Raw genomic sequence first — 19,751 nt, forward strand, 5'->3', positions numbered from 1 at the left:
AGAACCCAGGTAAGCCAGGAAAGCAAGTGACAGAACAGAAGCTGTTCAGTTAAAGAATATATACAGGCAATGGCAGGGTCAGGAGCAGTTAAAGGCACTAGTGGCTTCTGCATGATCATTGTCCTAGAAGGACCCACCTTTTCTTATTTTTAGCTTACGTTTTATAGAAAATTAAATAACATTAACAGATCAATAAACTGTATATAAGTAAAGGAGCAAAATTTAAAACTTAAAAATTTAAAATGCTTGCAAATGTAAAGGAATTTTAAATGGGAGACTAATAATTTGTTATCCCTAGATTTATATTGTGGGAGCAGAGCAAGTGCATCAAACAGAATACAGTATGGATGATGAGTGGCCTCAATTGAATTTAGCAAATCTCCAACCTTTCCATTACAATGAAAATGTTGTATAGTTGTGTGTGAATTAAATAAAATATTTAATAATTTGTGTATTTGTTTGATAAACGAATATTTCCTATTTTGGGGTATTGCTTTGAGGTTCAAGTCATCAAAATTACTTAGGCCAGGGTCCTTGAATTCCAATAATGACTCAGTGGGGCTCCCTGGATTCCAAAAATGATTCACTGTACGTGCCCAGATTCCAGTAATGATTAGGTGGGGGTTTAGAGAAGTCACATTTTAAGAATCACTGTTGTACAACACACAGTATGCTTGTTGAAAATTAAAGCCAATCAACTCTTGTACCATAGTGCCTGTGCAAGGATGTGGTGCTATTTTGCTGCATACTACTAGACTCTGCCAGTGGAGGGCTGCAGAGTAGTCCACTGAGTTTTTACTCTTCTCTCCATCCATGATTAGTTGGTTAGTGGGGTCTTTCCCATGTGTCCCAGATGGCAAACCTCCCCTAATTTTGTGTAGTGTCTGCAGCTCAGTGCCAGCTTATTTGACATATATTTTTGCAACTGTGATTACTTTCACAGTGATGTGGATTTTGATGTAAACTGTACCTTTGTGTGCATAGCAAACATTTTGTTATTTCAAATGTATATTACTTTGCACTGTGTGGGAACTGTTTTTAGTGCCAGATTAGGCGTTGTAACTTTTGTATACTTTATTGACTGTTCTATGCTTTGGATTATGACTTTCATCAGCAATTTGTATATAGTTATTAATTACAAGCAAGTACAAGAAATGATTTATTTATTGATTGAATGATTGATTGATTGAACAAAACTAAACTAGGAATAATAGTTTGTTAACATGTTCTTTTCAGTGACTTCTTTTTTTCTATCAGCTGTAACTAGAGTAAAAATTACAACTATGCCGAAAACATTTTGGACAGTTCTTGGAGTTGGCACAAGATTGGTTCATGTACTCAATATCTTACCTTCTTCTATGCTGACATTCCCTCTGAAGAAATATTTCCCATGTCCTCTTGAGAGAGCCACACCTAAACTATATAAATGAAAGATAAACAAGTCAATTTCAAAATCACTGGCAAACAAGATGGCACACTACTTAAATTACATTTGGCACGCTGCTTTTCAAGTGTTTAACGTGGAACATTATATTTGTTTATTGTATTAATGCTTGACAGACACGATCAACACATAAAATGGTCTGTAAAACGCTCTCAGTTTTAGCCAAGTGAATTTTTAAACATACTTCTTTAAATCAGCTATGCATACACTTCTTTTAACTAAATGCAGTTTGTGTATCTTATACAAATATTAGCACAGTGGGATAGTCTACTTCTTAGCTTTGAAACACTCACCTGAATAAACTGAGAAACAATGTATCTGTCTATCCAGTACATTTTGCCACTGTCAATTGTCAAGAACTCAATAAGCCTTTAATGAATAAGCAATCACTCACTCGCTTGGTACATCTGCACATGGACATTGGTTCCTGAAACAGTTCAAACCTACACACCCTGTAGTCTGATATTGCAGAGCACTGATGACGTTTAAAGTATTCACAGTGGTACAGAATAATTTTGACCCCACCTTTACACGTCACAAATACCTAACCTAAACATGCACTTAGCACATGTTTCCTGTGTGGCCTAATGACATTAATAAGAAATGTTGCATTTCACATCATTATTAGAGTGCATTTACTGTCGAATTAGAGAATTCATACATAACACTGTGTGCCTTAACCAAATTAAATTAGCTAATCTTTGGAGACTTGTTGAATAACCCATCTTCACACATTTAGAATATGTTTACTCTAGAAACATTAATGGGTATATTTAATATACATTTTAGCTCTTAGCCATACTTACAAATGCTTTTTAAAAATTTACTGTATGCCACATGCAATATGAATCTAATGTACTGACAAGTCATATTTATTTTGTGTTTACAAGTGCACTTGCATATTTAATGTGCACCACTGATTTAATATTTTAAACTTGCCATTACTAGGCCTGTTTACCATTCTGCATAAAAAAGTGTTTCCATTTCTGCTTATATGACTTTTCATCTACAGGTATTCACACACATTGTTAGTTTAAGAATAGATACAAAACTGTATTAGTGATAGAGAGAGAGCCTGAGAAGAAGACCTTAATGTAAGAAAATGTTGAGCCAGAGCATTAACTGAAGAGTGCTATTCAGCAATGTTACAACATGGCTTAGTTGAGCAAGACATTTTACATAACAAGCATAATGAAAATGGTGGAAATAATACAATATTGCGCTTGAGTCTCATTTTTGGCAGAGCAGACACTTCTGAATACCTTAAAGGCCGGGATTTGAACCCGAATCTCTTCCATAGTGTGCAACTTAGCCAGTAGACTTCTTATGCCTCTTTCACCTGAACAAGGTCCATACTGACATTTGGGTAGTGTGAAAAACTGGCACTCTGAGGGGACTTTTAGGTGTTAGAGCTTTCGGTTGAGCACCTCTGACAAATACAGAATTTTTGCACTATGCTTACATAAGTATGCTGGTATTATTTTCCAAGAGAACACTGCTTGCTTAAATGTTGAATCAACTTCACTAACGTCTCAAAATTGTTGCCATAAAATAGGCTCTAAAAACACCTGAAGAGGATACTTTGATAAAATGTAGGTGTTATACAGCTCAGGATAGATACATGTACTCATGCATGCGTCCCAGCAAACAAGTCCTTAATCCTAATTATTATTCTTAACCAAAAAGTAACATTGCAAAGATACTCCATCAAGCTTGTCATATAATGGTTATGAGCTCTTCCTGAAGAGAATTGCATGATTACAATCCCTATTGATAGGCCTTTATGGAAAGTGATGACAAAACAGCTTCAATATAAAACAAAAACTGAAACTCCCAATCCTTGTCAGGTGTGACAACATGCTTAACTCAGTTCCAGTTTCTCCTTCTTCCTTCCAGTCATATGTGAATTAGTACACTGAATTCTGACATTGTTGGGAAGGACATGCTTAGTCTCAACTAAATTGCTGGAAAAGTGAAAATTGGCAAATAACCCCTCTGAATGCCAGAAGCTCATTTGAACTTTTGGATGAGTTATAACAGAAAACCTCAAACACAGTATAGAAGTAGAATGAGCGGGTGTTAGGGGCAATACACTTCTCTGAGAGTGGAATGTTTATTTGCCGTTAATAGTCACATATTACGAACATAAGAGAACATAGTGGCATGCCAATATTTCCAGGGCCGGCTCTAGAGCCGTGCGATCGGTGCCACCGAACAGGGCGCTGACTTGGGGTGGGTGCATCATTTTTGCAAGTATATCATCATTTAAAAAGCACCTGCTGCCACGTTCCTGCCCTCCAGATATGTTCCAGCATCAATTAAAATGTCAAGATAATTCAGGTGATTTATCGTCTTCCTGGAAAGGGACGGCGGTTTGTCTAGTGGAAGTTTTGGCTCATCCAAAGATAGCGCAGAGGGTTAAAATTGCTGCTGCTAAGAACGTGTACCATGCAGATAACAAAGTGCATATAATGTAAATAGGTCAGTGGGCTACTGTTTCTATAAGGGAGCTCCTTTTGTCACTTGTTGTTTGTAAGTCAAAACCCTATTATAGAACATTGAGCTATTTACTATCTTCAAAGAGCTGCGTGTAATTTGCAAGGTATGTGTTAGAGCTATATATTTTTTGCTCAGTCTTTAATTATCTTAATCCTGTGAAAAGGGTTCATTTGGGTAGAAAACGATTCTTGTTATTAAAGAGAACCTCTAACAATGATTTTACATTTTAAATTCGGAATTTGTGCTTTTCCAGAATGAGGACTCTTAATCTATATTGCCTATCAGTATCGATGACATGTTACTCCTACACTACACCTTGTAGTCCTGTCTGATATAACATTTTCTATACACTGATTTACACACCTATGATCGTCTCTGTCCAATGAGTGTAATGTAAAGTGCTGCGACACCTTACACTGATATGAGTGGTGCTATCAAACTAAATAAATCAGAGAGACTGTGGTTCTGGAGACTTGAGGGGCACTGTTAAAGGGAGGGGGTGAGGGAATCTGTGGCAGAGGTGGCCATTGGGGTGGGTGCTAACAAATATTGTTGCACAGGGCGCCACCAGTATTAACGCCCGGCCATGAATATTTCAAAACGAAACTCCTTTGCAGAAACAGAAAAAAAAAATTAAATATACTAATATATTCAGTACAGACATAGACTATGTAATTTGGGCTGTAATGCACTGAAATAAAGATATATGAGTCCTGATATTAAAAGCACTGACAAGTTCTGTATGTTTGCACTAACTTTATAATCCCACTAGGATTTGATTTGATTAAGTTAAGGTGAATGAGGTGGAAATCAGCATAAGGAATACAATTTGTTTTAAACATATTAATTTGTTGAAATAAGGGCATACCACCTGTAGTAATGTTTTTCTCCCTACAACAGAGAAGAAGGAGTGGGCAAAATGTGGATTCGCCCACTAACTTCATAAAGAAGACAACGTTTTTTAGTTTGTCACAAAACGTGTTTAAGCCAAAGCACTTTCCACCAATGCTTTTTGTTAAAAATTATCTCACTTAAAGTGAGTTTTTTTTTTTACAAAAACTACTTTTGCAGGATTTTGTATTTCAATTTAAAGACAGTTTAGAAGGGAGTACTAAGAATGCGATGTGTTTATTAAGGATAAACAAACAATATATGTTTCTAAAATTCGAGTTGAAAAATAGATTTTCATGTATAGCATTCTTAGCATTTTATTCATTTTGCTATTTTGTTTTCGTAATGAGTGCTAAGCCTCAGTTTTTGCACTTTGATGTCTTCAATTCTGTACAGCACAATATACCAACTTATATTGAACAATTATGGCTCATGTTTCTAATTGGAATAATAGATTGTGTGTTCAGTCTTGCACATACCTGAAAGGAGTACCCCTGATGTCGGTGTAATAGTAGTCATTGGTCATCATCAATACACGTTTCTTGGTTCAAATGTAAGTTAGGGAGAAAACAAAAGATATGGAGTCAATGTGATTTTTTAACATTAGAATGCAACCCAAGTGAAGCAAAACTTACAGAATAGTTTTATCAATGTACTTTTCTAAAGAACTTTTATCAGAATTGACACCCTGTAGCTTATCATAAATATAGAGCATCATGAAGTATAGTAAATAATAAAACGATACCGTGTGGTACATAACATTTCGAATAGACACCGAACACATTGAAAATAAAATAGAACCCTGAGAAATCACATTTACATAAATGTATGAGGATGTTATCAGACGCCTAGTTGAGGATTCAAATGAATCAAGGTGGAAATATATGTTTAAGCAAATTGCTCGACTTGGACATTCATTTCACCAGATATTAGTTAACATGTAGTAAATCTACGCAATAATCTACAATAGGATTTGAACTGTTTGAAAAACAGACAACTTAAAATGTCACTGAGATTGCACAGGGCCTGAAACTGAACACTCTACAGCCTGTAACTTGGAAAATATTGAAAAGATCTGTGTAACATGCTTATTGTAATGAAAGATCTGTCCTTTTTTTGAAAATGTGTAACTAGCCATAGCCTAGGTTTTGGATTAAAGTTGGTATGCTGAGATTTTCACTTTAAGCAAGGATTTGACATCTTCATATCTGAAAACAATTCTAATACAATTCCAAGAAAAATCTGAGCTAAGAATATAATGGCAATTGTTCACCTGAGGTCCTTTAAGAAGCCACATTACAAAAATTATGTGGGTCTGGACATTGGTTTTAGGTTTTATTCTAGTGTAAATTTTGCCTATAAAAAAAAAAGAGTTTGTTTAAATATTTGCCAAGAAAACTCCTAAAGCGTGTATCCCATTTATATTACATGTTGGTCCCACTATGTATGTGCAAGGGAAAGTAGCAAATAGTTTAGACCACCCTGGGAACATTTGCAGTATATTGTTTTAGTAAGTAAAAGGTTATAATGAAATTCAATAAAGGAATAGCTTGTTTTATTCAAAGGTTAAAACTGCTTCTTTGTATCCTAAGCACATATTAGAACCAAAGACATTCTTCACTGAAAAAAATAAAACAATTGTAACTTCACAGATAGGTAGAATCACATTTCTCATAGTCCATTTTAAAAAACAATAAAAACATCCTAACTTGACTTGTCTTAAGATTGCAGCTCAAACTCAGAAAAGTAAGGAAACTCAAAGTGTTTCAAAGATGCCAATCCAGTTTAGCTCACTTCAAAGCTTAAAACCTAACCAGTCATGACATAGAACGCCTGCATGTTTGAACATCTTACAAACTTCGGTTTGCCTTTCTTTTGCTTATATTAAGAGATATCTTGTCTGTGTTTTTGTTGGAATGAAGCTTGGTTACAGAAATTTGGTGAGATGGTCCTTTGCTGCTTTCCACAAAAACAGTGTGATTATAATTGCACCCTGGTCGCAAAAATCTTTTGACAAATTTCGACCTTTAGTGTGCAATCTGCCTTTAGTCCATCTGGCCCCAAGTGTGGTGGTTTCAAGAATGTTTGTCAATGAAAGGTCTGAAAACGTTGACCTGAGGCTGGGAGGCGAGCATCACTGCTATCATGCTACAGATTAAAACCTTTGCCCTACAGAAATAGCCTATCATACAGCTGGCTGGGTAAACCACCTGAAATATATATCACAGCTGAATAAACCACAAAGGTAGAAGAAGTCCTCTGAATGTGCATTTTACAATGCAGAGTTCTTCCACTATCTAATCATGGTGAGCTACAATTAAGCGAATTAGAAACCTATGACGTATACAACCTGCAACCAGCCTGCTAGCAAGAAGTGAACCGTTCTTATGGTGGGTAGGGGTGGGCAACACAAACAATGAGAGTGGGGGTGATCAACATTGACAATGAGATGGGTGGAATAGAAAGGGCAACAGGACAAAAATAAAGCCTTAAGATACGGGCCGCAGTGGCAGCATTATAGTGCTTTCTTTTTCGCATGGCTGTTGAAGGATTAATACCAAGGACAATGAGAGGATGGGAGTGGGAAAGGAAGGAACAACATGGACAACAGTGGGGACGGAGGAGGAGGAAGCAACAATGACAATGGGGGAGCCGGAGGGGAAGAGGCAAAATTATCAAGGGGTGGTAGGGAAAAAAGCAATACGAACAACGGGGGTGGGAGGGGAAGAGGCAGACAGGGTGAAGGGAAAAAGCAACAGGTGTAAGTATGACAGTGAAAGAATAAAAAACTAGTACCTCAATCACAGTGCAAATAGTGGAAGGATAACAATGAAGCTGAAACAATCAGTACTTAATCCATGTTCCAGTCGAAAGAAGGACAAGTGAAACCAGCCCCCGCTGGACAATTACAATGCAGCAAATAAGAGGTACATTGAAGCCAACGAATGATAAGCAATGAGCAGGTTGCTCTCCTTTCTGTATACATTATTTCTCGCAAGAGAAAGCACATGCATCACATGTGCTGTCACGGGTGAGACATAAAAATGTCACTTTGTCTACTGGTCAAACTTCAGTTGCAGTCAGATCTAGTCCGCTAAAACCTTGGCATGCCCACTTTCCACTGTACAGTTCAAGGACCCTAAGAGGCACCTAGAGGATGTGACCATCTTTGTACTTTATTCCAAAATGTAACATGGTCCTCTACTAACATTCATTAAGGCTGTAGCTCTAAAGTATTAATTTATAAAATAGTTATGTCTGTTTATATTTCCATTACCCAGTTTTAACGACAAGAGATATAGTTAATATACTGTCACTATACTTATATATATGCAATAATTTAGACATTCATATTATTTTACTAACGTTTGACTGTGTTGCTTTTTGCTACCTACATCCTTTAATGCAATGAGCACAGACAAGTCTGGAGTCTGGAGTCTGGCCATACAGAAGTCAAGTGCACCAAAGGCATTTCAGTCAGGAACTTTGTGTTGTCTATGTTTATGCACAATTGTTATGTTATGTTAAATTATGTTATGCTATGTTATGTTGCGTTATGTTCTGTTATGTCTATTTGAGGATCGAGCTAATCACTAGTGAGGGTATCCAGACACCTTGGAGGTGGGTAGGTGGCTGTCTTCCAGGAGAGATTATTTGAAAAGCCAGGTCTTCGGCTTCTTGTCATCTCAGATCAAACTGCTTATGACATGATTGATGATGTCACAAGTCACATTACACATTTAGGGCACCTCAGAACCCACATGATCACAATATGAATGAATGAATGAATGATGCACATTTGTAGAGCGCACGGCTACTCAGTAAGAGTGTCCCAGCGCTAATAGTACTGTCTAACAGACCTAACAACCACCCTTAACCATGGAAAAACCAAGTTTTAAGAAGTTTCTGAACAACCGCCAGGTCAGTCGTAGATCTGAGAGTAGCCGGGAGTTGGTTCCAAGCTTGCGCTCCCTGGAGCATGAAAGATCTTCCTCCTGACCAGGCTAGGCCTATTCTAAGGATGCAGGCAAGGCCCATGGAGGATAACCTCAGAGTTCTAGCTGGCAAGTCGTGGCTAACTCTTGCCCTGAGATATCCAGCATCCCTTCCATGAAGGGCTTTGAAGAACAGTACCCGGGCCTTGAATTTGATCCTTTTACTCATAGAGCCAGTGCAATGCCTTCAGGTACAAGGACATGTGAGTTCTGGGCTTGAGCATAAGAACCAGTCTGGTCACAGGATTTTGAACTATCTGAAGGCGCTGGAGGAGATATTCTGGAAGGCTTAAGTACAAAATATTGGCATAGTCATGTCCGGAAGTAACAAGTGCTTGGACCACAGTTTTCCTGGTGTCCAATGAAACAAGTGGAAGAAATTTCCTCTACATACGTCGAAGGCCAAAGCAGATACCAACTACAGACTGGACTTGAGATCTCATTGAGATAGCACTGTCAATATAGATGTCCAGATTTTTTACCGTGGTTTGAGCTGTGAGAGGTGGAGACAACTCCTCAGGCCACCAGCATCTATATATAGCCTTTAAAGTAGAAGACAAACTCCTATTGTAAGTAAAAATCAAGTCAGTTTATACCACAGTGTCCATTCTTCACAACACACCGGTCCCACCAACATAGCAAGGCAAAATAAAGATTCTGAACATTATTGTCATCACTGAAACATCCACAAAGTTTATAGTCTATCACTTATTACATGAAGGCACTTTTATACTCATTCCCACGAATACTGACATCGGATATGAACTGAAAATATATAAATATATAAATGGAAGAAAAAGAACTACATAAAAAGAACTTAAAATAAATGAGCACAAAACACAAAGTGTATTTCATCACATTGAAAACATTTTTAAGATAATGAAATTATGCTTTTCTTTTCATGTTTCAGAAAATACTTACTCCTTTGTCCACAGTTTTTTTGACTTCCATGGAAAATTTTCCGGTTTTGCGATTTACCATTGCATTCCGAAGCTAAACAAAGAAAATACATGTATTTATTTAAAATGTATTCATGTCCATTTTCTCAGATTCATTTTTGTCAAAACACTGCTAACCTAATCACTGGGGGCTCTTTCCTCCATATTAGCCACTCAAATTCAAGCGGACCGAATCAGGATGAAGGCCATCTGTTTTCCCAAATATCATAATTGGAATGACATCCATGTGAATCTTCCAACACAGGAAACTCGTCGCCGTTTTTAGAAGTGACTGGAATTATTTTAAGGAATTTTCATTTAACATTCAATCCTTTGAGTTCTAAGGTGATATTTTTTGGTCAATTTATGAGATTGGATCCCCTTACTTAAAGTGGCTTTTAAGACTTATGGGTTAAAGTTCTACATGCAACCACTGTCACACAACATGTGATATCTGCAGCATCTGTATCAAACCATTCCTCGAATAGGGCATTAAACAGTCAGTGAAAACATCCTCATTGAAGTAGAGGATGTAAAGTGGCATACATCTACATTTCACAAAATATTTAGATGCCTATCATTGTGATAAATACCAGAAATTCGGATATTTCAGCTGTATCTTTAACATTTTGCTTTTGGTAGTTCAAAAATGCGTCATCAATCTCCAAAAAGAACATCTGAAAATACTTTTACCATTTTATAAGCATGTCATACATTTTGAGGGAAAAGCCTAATATTGTGCCTTTGTGCTACTTTTTAAAAATTGTCCTTTATTAATTTTGTAGTACGTGAACGTGCATCATAACCATGACAATACATATTATCCACGATATTTGATTCAACCACACCCATACACTGATAAGACATCAGTTGCTACAAGTTAACAGCATGGAAACATTACTAACAAACTCCAAGCCCCCCCCCTCCTGCATACTTCGCAAAGTAGGGGACGCTACAGACATTTACATTTCCAGCTAAGTATGGCACCACATTTACAATGCATGAGTGCATAGACATTTCTAACAGCAACTGCAACATCATAAAGGGGGATGTGTGTCAGATTTAGCTTCCTGCATTGGAGTGTCATTCCTTCTCTTGAGGGATATTACTCTCTAGATCGCTGACCGTGTACATTTGGTTAGATCTTTTAACCACTTTCTCTCACTGGGAGCATGACCTGCCTTCCAGTTCATTGCTATAATCTCTTTAGCCACTATAAAAGCCAAATCAATGTATTTTCATTGTTGGTTGGTTGATTTAAGTCTGAGAAAATGACCCAGCAAACAGTGCAGTGGCATTATTGCGGCTGTGTATCCAGCAAGCTATTTTTAGCTGTTGCTAATACTGTGGCCATTATCCTTGTATCACAGGGCACTCCCACACCATGTGCTAGAGGTGTGCCTGGGGTTGGGCGCATCTAGGACTCAAGGACAACTGTACTTTTGTGCTACTTCATGTAAGATGTGGAGTTTCACTAAAATGAGTGAATATTTATGTTTAAAGAAAAGTCTGAATATTGTCAATGCCTAATGCAGATCTTTTCTTACTAACACTTTAATTCGTTTTTAGATCTATTTCTAAGAGGACTTTGGGTAATGAATTACTTTAGTTTATATTTGACTACAAGAACTGTGAAATACAGCAATATTCGAAAATTCGAAACTGAATATATATTCCTCATCAAATAACATGCTTCCTCATTTCACAGTGATAGACATAAGACAATGATTAGTGCTCAAAATTGTATGTAACCTAGGCTAACGATCCACCACCGATTTGTTCCAGATGCTCAATACAAGTCTTAATCAAATGATATTGGATGACAACTGTTTTTTCCTGTAACTCGATCAAAACGGTTGAAAGAATTTTGTTCATCCCCCCAGACTAGATGTATAGTTATATGTTCTGACATCAAATACCATCCTGTCGGTTTAAGACGCCTGGTTGTTTGGTCTGCCAGTGCGGTGTTCAGTAAAAAGATTTCTGTACTCTCATTTCACTACTCTATAATAATGCTTATCTACTCATATTAGGCTTATCAATACGTCTAGGGGTTGGGTTACGTTATGTTTTGTTATGTTACGCTACGTTACATTACGTCACAGTATGCTACTCTACATTACGATAAGTTACACTGCTCTACATCACAATACGTTATGTTAGGTTTTTCTATGCCCGGGAGTGTAACCCAGGCCACTGCAGCCTCTGCGTTGCAGGGGGAGGGGCCCAAATCTTTAAGCAATCCCTAATCCTTCAGAGGGCCTCCATTCAGTCCAAGGCCAATGATTATATTATTGAGATATGGGAGATACAGAGGCCCCTCATTACATTTTTCAGGGGGACCGTATCATTTTATGTTATGCTTTTGCTGTGCTAGGAGTCCCTGGCGGGGAAATATTCCAATGGTGGTGAACCGCACAAGTAGCTACTTCAATATGGCAAACACACAGGAAATTTACAAAGCCTTCGCTTAATATGTGCTGTGTGACTCGCCTGGCACGACACCTTCCCAAATACAGCACACCATACTGGAACGTGTGCAGGCAAACAAATTGGCCTGCCTCAGTCCCCTTACTGGAAGACACATGAGAAAAATTCCTTTGTTATGCATGCCTCACACCCCTATTTTGTTTGCCTGATGTCTGTTTCCTGGTTGGTGTGTGACACAGTAGACACTAAAAACTTCATTTGGCCATGTTTCTGCGGTGTGCGAAAGTGTATCCAGCCACTGATGGCATACAGGAAGCTTTCACTTAGTCTTAGGCTAAACTTTGTAGCAAGGGTGGTCAATAACTTTAGTTCATACCTGTTGTTTTTGTACTTCTTAAAACCATTTATTTACTAGAATGTGATGGTTTGTTGCCATTAAAGTTGTTTGTGCAACTAATTGGCAACTATGTATTGCTATTCTTGCCAACAGGTATTGGTTTATTTTTCCATGAAATAATACTTGCACAGACTCATTGATTATTTTCTATACTGACTAACAGTATGTTATTGCACAATTGATAACCCCCCCTTATTCCCTGCCCCTCCTTTAATTCAGCTTCACGATCAATCATACCGAATTTTCTAGGTATTGGTTATTGCATACTGTCCTTGTGAGGCTATCCCTGTTATGAGGAGCACATTTCTCCACAGTCTTAGTTATTTGCTGTAGGACATGGCTGCCAATATAAAGTTGTTTGTCTTAACTCTCTTGGGCATGACAGACCTCGGTTTTCATTTTGTAATTGCTCAATAAGGTGTTTCCATACACCGTTACATCTGTCTCATTTCCGGTTCTGTCCTATTTTGTGTTTGATTGCTAGTAATGTGGGATATCCAGTGCTGAATTTGAGCCAGTGGAGTCCAGTGCTCGGCACTGGCACTTAATTGACAACACCAGCAATTATGACAGTCTGTCACATGGTGGCGCTGGTTGTCTAGTATGGAGACAAGCACAACAACAGTTGGTTATTAATTCAATATACCTTAAATGGCTATTACCTGACTTCCAAGCCATTCCTGTATCCTTGGGAGCCCTGGAATAATCTGAATTGTCACACTTGTAGGAGCAGTGAGCTGGTGCCAGCTGCGGTGACCTCCTGACGAGGGCCCCAGCACTTATTTGTTCACAAATTACAGCACTGGGAATATGAGCAGGGCCGGACTGGCTACCAGGTATTTTGGCATGCTGCAGGGCTGGGGCTGTCACTGCGGTGGGGGCTAATTTCGTTGATTGAGACCTGCCTGTGCTTCAAAATAAACAAAGCAAAACGAATTTTGTTCAGCACACGCAGGTCCCCATCAAAGAAATCAGCCCCCAGCTCGGCAGCATGCAAAACGCCCGGTAGCCAGTCTGGCCCTGAATATGAGTGTCCAGTCAGTTGTTGTCGGGCACCCCAAGTTGTGTGGGCATATTCCAAAGACTGCTATTATGGGGTCACTGGGTATCGGAAAGTCTTTTACCTTTTTAATATGCCTTACAACCTCGTTCCAGAATACATTTTTAGTTCCCACCATGTCCATAATGCATGCAACAGGTCACCCTCCATTCCACATCTCCTCCAACACTTAACCTCTGAGTGTGGGTACGTTATTACGTTTTTAAGGAGTCATGCACCAGTTATACATTATCTTGTACCAGGTTTATCTTTTCTGGACACTTCATACTATCCATGGAATGTTACGCCATAACTTACCTCATTCAACTTCTATTTCTCTCCCCGCCATTTTCACCCTTTGTTTATTGCAAGCTTCTTTCACAGATCTGTTTAGAGAATGGAGGGTGTTGCCTGCACTGCTCCCATTGATTGTGACAATAACTTCCCACCATTGCACAGACCGCACGCAACCATGAGGGACTATGTATATGTGTGTGGATTGTAAACGAGGTCGAATTGGCCATTTATGACGCTGGGCATTTCCTGGAGTCTGGAGCCATTGGAGGCCGTGTTTGGCAGTTGAGTGCCACTGTCTTCAGCTCCCCAGTGTTAATGGCAGCAGTACAGCAGGTAAAAACTAGCATTTGCAATGCAATAGTTCTCGCATTTACGCAAGTTTAAGCTATTGGCATTGTAAATGACAATGCCTTATATTTCTGTTCTAAAAACCTAAACATAAATAAAAGGCATTGTCATTTACAATGCCAATAGCCTAAACTCAGGTAAATGCGAGACCTATTGCATTGCAAATGCTTGTTTCATTAGCTGCCTCGACAACAATTACCTGGATCTTCAGTCACTAGTACTATTTCACAGGGACCAGTGGATTACTTCTATTGTGACCTTCCTATTCTTATTCCACAGAACGGTGACTTCCGGTGAATACTTCCAATTGCGTAGCGGCAATTGTGCACGCACACACCAACACAAAAAGGTTAGGTATTCAATCACACACAAGTTTTTGGTATCAGGTGCCTTAACAAATGTTTATTGACAAATCTGTTTTGGCAAAAAGGAGCATTTTAAGACAAAGGCCCCTCTATCCACCAATTCAATAATTGTATTTGTATTCTTTGTTATTTTGCCACAATTTATTCGCAGTATTTATTTAGAGCACTGTGTATTCACTATTTTTGACAAAATATGATTTTATATTTGATTTTGTCTGACTCATTTTTGCACGAAAATGTTTTTTTCAATCAGAGAAACAACAATAATTTGAGACTATGTACTTTAAGAAAAACACGGCCTAAAGTGGATATTGAAATCCTCATTATTTCAAGGTCAGTCGGGTCTAGAAGTTCTTTCAGCATAAACTTTTATCAGATTTGGAAATGATTCGCACTGCAGAGACATCATTTATTACTCCCACTTCCACCCACAATATATGTAGAAAGCCCTGCAGACAGTATCGCATACAGGTGTTCAAATCTGAAGCTGCCAATGCCCACCTGGGAGATCGTCTTCTGAGCTGGAGCAAGTGTTGCATTCCAGAACATTCTGCTGATTTTTAAGGAATTTTTGGCTTTTGTGGGCACAGTTTTTTCAGAACATTGAGGCAAGGCCTCCCAACTGCACCCAGCACTCTAATGTTTACCACTCCCTAAACTTAATTTAAGCTCTGTAAATCTAGATGCCAGTTAACATTCTTGCTCTTCACTCAGTGGATGTGAAAGAATAATTCTAGCCCTAGGCATGCATAAAATAAAATGTTTATTTTACTTTTGATTTATTTTACCAACACAGACTGTGGTTGTCAATTGTGGACATGTTTTCCCATTTCAGCATTTGTGGTTTAGAGGTTTGGAGGCCTGGGCCTAGTTAGGAGTCTACATCCTAATGTACATGCATACTCCACATGTCTTCCTCGTGATTTAGTTTCATTTACTGCATGTAGTTATTCAGAGAGCCATACCCTACAAACGCTCGATTTTTTTAACACTGCTACTGTGCAGATTTAGAATCAAAAAAATATTTTATGCACCATCATAAAACATATGGATGCACTTTGTATACAGCAATCACGACTTAAGTGTCATTTGTAATATTTCCACTACCTTGTAAAATTGATATTGTACTGTTTGTGATGATCCTAAATAAAATGTAGCTAAGAAACACAGTGGTTATCTGTCTGGTCTACAGAGGAGTATAGGACTATAAGAGCTGGTGCAAGGATGACTGTCACTCGGAAGTGCAGGCATACTTGGCCACCATCTTTGAACACCATCATTTCGCAAACTCTAACAACTTCATGAGCCACCCCTATTTAGTTCCCACCCACTCAACTTTATCAAGTAATTCTTTAAATTATGCAGTCAATGCAGCATTTTAACCTACGGCTTGCCTACTATCCAAACTTAGCTGTATCAGGGAACCTAGACGACCATTTTGAAAAATAGAGGGTCTGGTAAAGCTGGTAGTGCAGTATGCAGCTCTTTGTGTAGGATAAAGCTTGAGCTTGTTGAGCTGCAGCAGTTGCCACGGCTGGCAGAAGGTGGGTTTGTTTGGGCTGCAAGGAAATGGGTGAGCAGCTAGCGATTGAGTGAACAGCAGAGGTTTGGGAAACCAGCAGACTGATGGTAAGGCAGAGCAGAGGTCGAGGTGGGCTGGATCTGAGGGGCAAGATGTGCCCATATATTTTAATTTGACAAAAACAGTTCTCTTGCTTTTTGGCAAACGACAACCGTCCTGGGCCCATACCTACTGACATTTGAGATGAGTGGAGAGGAGGAAGTCTCCTGCGCTGTGAAGCAGAGGGAGGACAGTTAGCTTAAAGAGAAACTAGCCTTATTGCCCGGGTGACTGCTATGTGAAAGAAATGTAAATGTGCACAATCTGCAAATGTGTGGGGTGCTTGGAAGTCGATAGTGCTTTAACTGATGGAGTCACTTGAAGCTTCATGATGACAAAGATTTAGGGCCTGATTACGAATGTGATGGTGAGGGAGCAGGCCCCCACTTCACCGCCCTGCTCCCACAATGTCAAACCCGGCCGCTGCCCGCCCGATTACAAGTTATTTTGTGGTCTTGGCGGATGGGCAGCGTTGCGGCTTTGTAGTGGTGCAGTTTAAAGGCTCATGTGTGAGCCTCAGTACTGCACAGCCACAGGATCACCAATGCACAGGGGCAACAGGGTGCCCTGTAGGACCCCCTTTGTTTCCTCATTGCCAGCGTTTTCATGGTGGGCTCACCACTATGAAACGGCTGGCAGTGAAGAAAGTCGTAATATGCTTGCCGGTGCCGGAGCGGCACCAGCAAGCATATTGCCTCCTCAGAACGCTGGTGGTTGTAGCGGTCCCATTTAGTTGTGACTGCTGTACTCATAATATAATGGTCAGACCACTGGTGTGGCAGTCTCCAACCACAACCACACCTCCACCGTGAGTTTGGCGGTCCGGTGGACCACATACTCGTAATCGCACTCTTATTACTTTTGATAAGCATCGTATGATGACCAACTGAGCTGTGAAGTGTGTGCTTCTAATGGACAGTTCTAAAAATTGTTTGCACTTGGTAGAATTTGCATATTACTAAAATCTATATTTTAGAAACAATTTTTTAAAATATTAAACCTAAATACTTTTGTGCACTTTGTGGCAGCCTATCTGGGACCTCATAACACTAAAAGCACACTAGTTGCTATACCCACTGCATCATCCAGAATTTAATTATGTGGCTCCTTGTCACGCACACAGACATGTGCTGTGATCACATTAACCAATAGAGTTTCAAAACATTAAACAGTGCATCTCTTGCTGATTAGTTTAACTTTCATTTATTTTTCATATAAGTTGTGCATTATTTTATATGCAATTACCTGCAGATAAACGACCAACAAAACAGTTAGAGAACATTGGGTTATATTAACCAATGTCTTTGATCCCTCCTCCACGTTCACTGACCCTACCTCTATTGCACTCAGGATCACAGTTCCCCTACTTTTCATGCACTTCGACCACTAGAGCTGAGCGGTAATGTAGCAAAGCTGTTAATGGGATTGGGCCTACTGGAGCTGCAGGAGTTTGAAAGAGCAGCAGGAAGATGTTAGTGTATTGGAGAGAAATAGTGGATGGCACAGCAGGTAAGGTTCCATATAGCAACAGAGTGTTCAGAAAGGACATGATCTGCATAGTAAGAGTATTACAAACTAGAGAGTGGCTTTAGAAAAACAAGACACCTGTTAGTATGTTGAGAGATGTGGAGCTGGGGCTGGTAGTAGAACAGAAGGCATATATAGCTGTCAGTGGTAGAGCAGAAGGTGCTGGTGATAATGTGTTGGGGTTATGTTATTGGAACAGAAGGTGGGAGCTGGGATTTGTAGAGCCGGGCTGGTTGAGCAACAGACAGTTGTAAAGCAGCAGTTCAGGCAGGACTGTATGTTGCTAAAGCATTATGATGTTGGTAGAGTAGCTGAGTGCTTGTGGGACAGAAGCAGCAGCTAGTAGAGCACCATATTGGAAGGAGAAGACTCCGGAATAGTGGTAGAACAACAGTGCTCAGATACTGGGGTCCGGCAGAGTAAAAATATTTGGATAGAGCAAGGGCAATGTTTCTACAGCTGGTTCCATTGGAATAGTAGCAGATGGCTGGTAGAACAACAAAGAGCTTGTAGAGTTGCAAGGGATCCTGTATAACCTCAAGGCTTAAAAAACCAGCAAAGGGCTGGAGATAGGTACCATAGCCCGGCAGGGCTGGAACAATCTTGTGAAGAGTATCAGGACTGATAGCGTGGGAGGGGTGGTAGTGCTGGGGCTTTTAGAGCGACGAGTAGCTTATATCATTAGCAATGAAAGAATAGTAAGGGTCTGATAGAGAAATTTTGCGCTGGTAGAACCACAGGGGGTTATGCTACAGTAATGTGGGTGGTAGTTGTGAGACTCTAGATTGGTTGGGCAGAAGAGCAGCAGAAATACATACTGGACAGAAGAGTATGGTAGAGGTGGGGGCTGGTAAAGTTGTAGGTTGATAAAGTATCATGGGGCTACTGGAGCAGCACAATCATGGTGTGCTAAGACATGATGGACTTGGTGTGGCATACCCCCAGACATTTTGCCTTCACCAGTTGTTTTTTGCTGAACTTGTTTTTGTTTGCCATAAGGACTCTGGAAACTTTACCTCTGCTAACCAGGGGTAAGGTGCTTGTGCTCTCCCCCTTAAACATTGTGGGACTTATTTATGAGGCCTTACATTAATGGTGCTTTACTTTGTCTCTAGAGACAATTAGGATACAAATCTTGGAAGGACAGGAGAATTGGTCAGAATTAGTTTGGGGGTGGCCTTGGGCTTTACCCCCACCAAAAGACTGGCACTGAGGATAAAAGTTGGCACTCTCAGATCCCACAACAGAACACTACTGGCCCTGGGGAAAATCAGGAGGCCTGCCCTGCTGACAGAAAGACTGCCCTGCTGCCAGCAAGTCTGCCTTGCTGTGTGAAGAAAGACATTTGGATCTGCTCACTTGAGCACAGACTAACCAGAGTGACTCCAAGTTGGCCAGTCTCCTGTTTGAGCTGCAGTCAAATAAAAATCTTCCAGAACTCGGCCTTGCAACTGCCCAAATGAGAAGTGCCAACTGGACCTGCCTGAACCTCCTGCTGCCCTCTGCTGGAGTAAGTTCCTAAACCCTTGGATGGCATCAGAGAGCACTCCTTCCTGCCTAATTGAAGGCTCCATCAGAACCTGTGTAAAGCTATGCAGGGCCCACAAAACGGTGCAGCTCTGAATTTAAGGCTTCTAAGAACCGTCGCCATGTGATGCAAAGCATTGCGGGGCCACGCTGTTTAGATCCCAGGTGAAAGCTGCACTGGTTTCAACGCAGAGTGATGTGAAGAGCCGTAAAGCCTTGCTGCCCAGCTGAGAACTTCATTAGAACCGACACCAAGTGACTCCAAGCCCTTCAAAGCCTCAAAACGCAGCTGAGAGCTTTACTGGAACTGACACAGAGTGATCCAAAGCTCCACAAAACCTCGCCACAAAGATTAAAGCTTCATTGGAACTAACACAGAGCAATGCAAAGCCTCACAAAGCACCACTGTGCAGACCTCACAACAAGGACAAAG

At 39.9% G+C, this 19,751-nt stretch overlaps 1 protein-coding gene across 1 annotated transcript in view; it reads right to left on the reverse strand.

Annotated features, from left to right (window-relative positions):
- The window catches only part of CACNA2D3 (calcium voltage-gated channel auxiliary subunit alpha2delta 3), a 2,522,256-nt gene that overhangs the window by 804,389 nt on the left and 1,698,116 nt on the right, over window positions 1-19,751 (reverse strand). Inside the window, exons 19-21 of the mRNA XM_078662383.1 lie at window positions 9,751-9,822; window positions 5,314-5,375; window positions 1,351-1,418 (exon numbers count right to left, since the gene is read on the reverse strand). Of these exons, the coding sequence (XP_078518509.1) occupies window positions 1,351-1,418; window positions 5,314-5,375; window positions 9,751-9,822 (202 nt within the window). The remainder of the gene's footprint in view (window positions 1-1,350; window positions 1,419-5,313; window positions 5,376-9,750; window positions 9,823-19,751) is intronic.

This window comes from Lissotriton helveticus, chromosome 9, assembly GCF_964261635.1.
Source record: "Lissotriton helveticus chromosome 9, aLisHel1.1, whole genome shotgun sequence".
NCBI classification, from domain to species: Eukaryota; Metazoa; Chordata; class Amphibia; order Caudata; family Salamandridae; genus Lissotriton; species Lissotriton helveticus.